This window comes from Alosa pseudoharengus, unplaced genomic scaffold (genome assembly GCF_046254945.1).
Source record: "Alosa pseudoharengus isolate Yale_2024_CS ecotype anadromous, Long Island Sound unplaced genomic scaffold, YU_APseudo_1.1 YU_APseudo_1.1_scf_20, whole genome shotgun sequence".
Lineage (NCBI taxonomy): Eukaryota > Metazoa > Chordata > Actinopteri > Clupeiformes > Clupeidae > Alosa > Alosa pseudoharengus.
In genome coordinates, this window is record NW_027468664.1 from 908,010 (window position 1) to 913,009 (window position 5,000).

The window sequence follows — 5,000 nt, forward strand, 5'->3', positions numbered from 1 at the left end:
AGCAGTAACTCATTACATGTTTCCATATCCTAACAATGAAGGCTCCTTGTAATAACTTAATATTGTGTTGTCAATGTGGTGCAAACAAACAAGGCTAGAGTGCCTATCAGCCTTATCCATTGTGAGCAATAGCTGGCAAAAGAACGGTATGAGAACCGTTTAGACTCTCTTAAAGTGACAATGCACCATTTATCAATATACCTATATTTAACCTATACCTATATTTAAACTATATTTATACACACTAATGCACAGTAATAGTGTAAATTATTGGCCTTTTCTTTTGCTTTAGTTGGGGTTTTTTTGGGGGTGGGGCACCAGTATTGTTGTTGCATACCCTTCAAAAAATGGGTAGCTGTGCCCCTGCACACACACAACCAACGAGGTGTCACATGTCAAATTTCCAGACGTTCATTTGCAGCTCTGTGATTGTTCAAGGACTTCTGTGTTATGCTGACACAGCAGAAATCCATCCACTATGCTGACTCAGCTGAAATCCATCCTCTATGCTGACTCAGCCGAACCCGACCTCCATGCTGACTCAGCATTGTGTGCATACTCAAAGGCATAAAGTACGGACAAAGCATAGTGTGGACTAGCCATAGAACATACTCAAAGCATAGTGTGTACTTGAAAAGATTATAGAGTCACCTATGTCCGCCCATCCCATATTTCCGCCCCTTCACGTCTATGCTCATATTCATTTCTATACAAACTCAGATGGCAGATTCCTAAAGAAACTTAAGCTCCCACGCCGAACCAGTTTCTGAAAAGAGTACCGAAACATGACGTAGAATTATCTTAGTACCGAAACATGACATAGAATTATCTTAGTACCGAAACATGACATAGAATTATCTTAGTACCGTAACATGACATAGAATTATCTTAGTACCGTAACATGACATAGAATTATCTTAGTACCGAAACATGACGTAGAATTATCTACATTATAGTACCGAAATCATGACGTAGAATTATCTTACCACCGAAGCCATGACGTAGACTTATCTTGGTACCGAAACCATGACATAGAATTATCTTAGTACTGAAATCATGATGTAGAATTATCTTAGCACCGAAGCCATGACGTAGAATTATCTTAGTACCGATAAGGACCATGCACAGTGACTAGAGGTGCTGTAAACAGTGCTTTAGCACTCTCCTGAATGGCCTGTAGGGGGTGCTCTCTCCTTTAGACTACAGTCCAGCCTAGAGACGCTGTATTGGCCTGTCTACAGCCCAGCCTAGAGATGCTGTATTGGCCTGCCTACAGTCCAGCCTAGAGACGCTGTATTGACCTGTAGGGGGTGCTCTCTCCTTTAGACTACAGCCCAGCCTAGAGACGCTGTATTGGCCTATCTACAGACCAGCCTAGAGACGCTTTATTGGCCTGCCTACAGCCCAGCCTAGAGACGCTTTATTGGCCTGTAGGTGGCGCTCTCTCCTTTAGACTACAGCCCAGCCTAGAGACGCTTTATTGGCCTGTAGGTGGCGCTCTCTCCTTTAGACTACATCCCAGCCTAGAGAGGCTTTATTGGCCTGCCTACAGCCCAGCCTAGAGACGCTTTGCCTGAATGGCCTGAGTGTGTTGACCTGCAGGGTCTGTGTTGGTGTGTGCTGGCCTGCAGGGTGTGTGTTGGTGTGCAGGGTGTGTGTTGGTGTGTAGGGTGTGTGTAGGGTGTGTGTTGGTGTGTGTTGGTGTGTAGGGTGTGTGTTGGTGTGTAGGGTGTGTGTTGGTGTGTGTAGGGTGTGTGTAGGGTGTGTGTTGGTGTGTAGGGTGTGTGTTGGTGTGTGTTGGTGTGTGTTGGTGTGTAGGGTGTGTGTTGGTCAGTAGGGTGTGTGTTGGTGTGTGTAGGGTGTGTGTAGGGTGTGTGTTGGTGTGTGTAGGGTGTGTGTAGGGTGTGTGTTGGCCTGTAGGGTGTGTGTTGGTGTGTAGGGTGTGTGTAAGGTGTGTAGGGTGTGTGTTGGTGTGTAGGGTGTGTGTAAGGTGTGTAGGGTGTGTGTTGGTGTGTAGGGTGTGTGTAGGGTGTGTGTAGGGTGTGTAGGGTGTGTGTTGGTGTGTAGGGTGTGTGTTGGCCTGCAGGGGGTGTGTGTTGGTGTGTGTTGGTCAGTAGGGTGTGTGTTGGCCTGCAGGGGGTGTGTGTTGGTGTGTGTTGGTGTGTGTAGGGTGTGTGTTGGCCTGCAGGGGGTGTGTGTTGGTGTGTGTAGGGTGTGTGTGTAGGGTGTGTGTAGGGTGTGTGTTGGCCTGCAGGGTGTGTGTGTTGGTGTGTGTAGGGTGTGTGTTGGTGTGTGTAGGGTGTGTGTAGGGGGTGTGTAGGGGGTGTGTGTAGGGTGTGTGTGTAGGGTGTGTGTTGGTGTGTGTAGGGTGTGTGTTGGTGTGTAGGGTGTGTGTTGGTGTGTGTAGGGTGTGTGTTGGTGTGTGTAGGGTGTGTGTAGGGTGTGTATTGGCCTGCAGGGGGTGTGTGTAGGGTGTGTGTAGGGTGTGTGTTGGTGTGTGTAGGGTGTGTATTGGCCTGCATGGGGTGTGTGTAGGGTGTGTGTAGGGTGTGTGTTGGTGTGTGTAGGGTGTGTATTGGCCTGCAGGGTGTGTGTGTAGGGTGTGTGTTGGGTGTGTGTTGGCCTGCAGGGTGTGTGTGTTGGTGTGTGTAGGGTGTGTATTGGCCTGCAGGGTGTGTGTGTTGGTGTGTGTAGGGTGTGTATTGGCCTGCAGGGTGTGTGTGTAGGGTGTGTGTAGGGTGTGTGTTGGCCTGCAGGGTGTGTGTGTTGGTGTGTTTAGGGTGTGTGTATTGGCCTGCAGGGTATGTTTGTTGGTGTGTGTAGGGTGTGTATTGGCCTGCAGGGTGTGTGTGTTGGTGTGTGTAGGGTGTGTGTTGGTGTGTGTAGGGTGTGTGTGTTGGTGTGTGTAGGGTGTGTATTGGCCTGCAGGGGGTGTGTGTTGGTGTGTGTAGGGTGTGTATTGGCCTGCAGGGGGTGTGTGTTGGTGTGTGTAGGGTGTGTATTGGCCTGCAGGGTGTGTGTGTTGGTGTGTGTAGGGGGTGTGTGTTGGTGTGTGTAGGGTGTGTGTGTGTGTTGGTGTGTGTAGGGTGTGTGTTGGCCTGCAGGGTGTGTGTGTAGGGTGTGTGTAGGGTGTGTGTTGGTGTGTAGGGTGTGTGTAGGGTGTGTGTTGGTGTGTGTGTAGGGTGTGTGTGTAGGGTGTGTATTGGTGTGTGTGTAGGGTGTGTGTGTAGGGTGTGTGTGTAGGGTGTGTATTGGCCTGCAGGGGGTGTGTGTTGGTGTGTGTAGGGTGTGTATTGGCCAGCAGGGTGTGTGTGTTGGTGTGTGTAGGGTGTGTATTGGCCTGCAGGGTGTGTGTGTAGGGTGTGTGTAGGGTGTGTATTGGCCTGCAGGGTGTGTGTGTAGGGTGTGTGTGTAGGGTGTGTGTGTAGGGTGTGTGTGTAGGGTGTGTGTAGGGTGTGTGTGTTGGTGTGTGTAGGGTGTGTATTAGCCTGCAGGGAGTGTGTTTTGGTGTGTGTAGGGTGTGTATTGGTGTGTGTGTAGGGTGTGTGTGTAGGGTGTGTGTGTAGGGTGTGTATTGGCCTGCAGGGGGTGTGTGTTGGTGTGTGTAGGGTGTGTATTGGCCTGCAGGGTGTGTGTGTTGGTGTGTGTAGGGTGTGTATTGGCCTGCAGGGTGTGTGTGTAGGGTGTGTGTAGGGTGTGAATTGGCCAGCAGGGGGCGCTCTCACCTCGGCTGGTGCAGTCCAGCAGGGGTCGGGGGACGAGGTAGGTGTGGCAGAGGCTGGTGGCGTCCTGCGGTTTCCTGATGGCCGGTGGGCGGGGGGCGTGGCCTGGTGGAGTGGGCGGGGCGTTTGGGTCAGCAGGGGGCGGGGCCTCACACAGGAGGTCGGCCTTCAGCTTCTTCAGCTTGTGTCCACGCAGCTGTTCCGGCTCCTCGCACTTGGCGAAGTTGCCCAGCTGGCGGTTGGACGGCACCTGCAGCGTGCGCACCAGACTGTCCAGCTGGCAGTCGCAGGCCCAGGGGTTGCTATAGAGACGCAGGTAGCGCAGGCGTGGCAGGGCGGTCAGCGGCTCCTCGCTGAGCGAGCGCAGGCGGTTGTTCTGCAGGAGCAGCGAGTGCAGCTGGTCCAGTCCGGCGAAGGCGCCGTCCTCCACGCGCGAGATCCAGTTCTGCTGCAGGTCCAGGCTGCGCAGCTGCGTCAGGTGCGCGAACGTTCCGTCCCGCAGCACCTGCAGACGGTTGCGGGCCAGCAGCAGGTGCTGCGTGTCCTCGGGCCAGCCCGGCGGTATGGAGGTCAGCCCGCGGTCCTGGCAGTCCAGGTACGTTTCGCCCGCCTCCACGTACTGTTTGCACTCCTCAGCCAATCGCTTTACAGCACCTGCTCGGCCACGCCCCCTCACCAAGCCCCGCCTCCCACCACCACCCCTCCTCCTCTCCGCTCCGCCCACAACCAGCAGGACCAGCAGAACCACAAGAACCCGGAAGAACCCCATCTCACATCCACAGCCCCCGCAGGAGAACCAGCGGAACCCTGAACAACTCTATGGTACCTCTGCACACAGGATCCCTGGAGAACTCTATGGTACCTCAGCACACAGGATCCTTGGAGAACTCTATTGTGCTTCCTGGAAAAAGAGAGAGAACAGGAAAAAGAGATAGAGGGGGAGGGAGACAGATGGAGAGACAAAGAAGGAGGGAGAGAGAGAGAAAGAGAGAGAGAAAGAGAGGTCAGTGCCTGTTCTCAAACACGAATATCCATCGTCTATCAAATGTGGGTGACCACCAGGAAGCTATCGTCCCCAAGGCCACTGGTCAACAAGAAACCATCGTCTCTAAGGTTTGTCCTCTCCTCTTCTCTTCTCCTCTCCTCTCCTCCTCTCTCCTCCTCTCCTCTCCTCCTCTCCTCTCTTCTCTCCTCTCTTCTCCTTCTCTCCTCTCTCCTCCTCTCTCCTCTCCTCTCCTCCTCTCTTCTTCTCTCTTCCTCTCCTCCTCTCCTTCTCTC

The 5,000-nt window shown here is 53.0% G+C and overlaps 1 protein-coding gene across 1 annotated transcript in view; it reads right to left on the minus strand.

Moving 5' to 3' along the window:
* Positions 1 to 5,000, minus strand: part of LOC143136804 (leucine-rich repeat-containing protein 17-like) — a 29,056-nt gene that overhangs the window by 6,768 nt on the left and 17,288 nt on the right. Inside the window, exon 2 of the mRNA XM_076297480.1 lies at positions 3,726 to 4,623. Within this exon, the coding sequence (XP_076153595.1) occupies positions 3,726 to 4,491 (766 nt within the window). The 5' untranslated portion in view covers positions 4,492 to 4,623. The remainder of the gene's footprint in view (positions 1 to 3,725; positions 4,624 to 5,000) is intronic.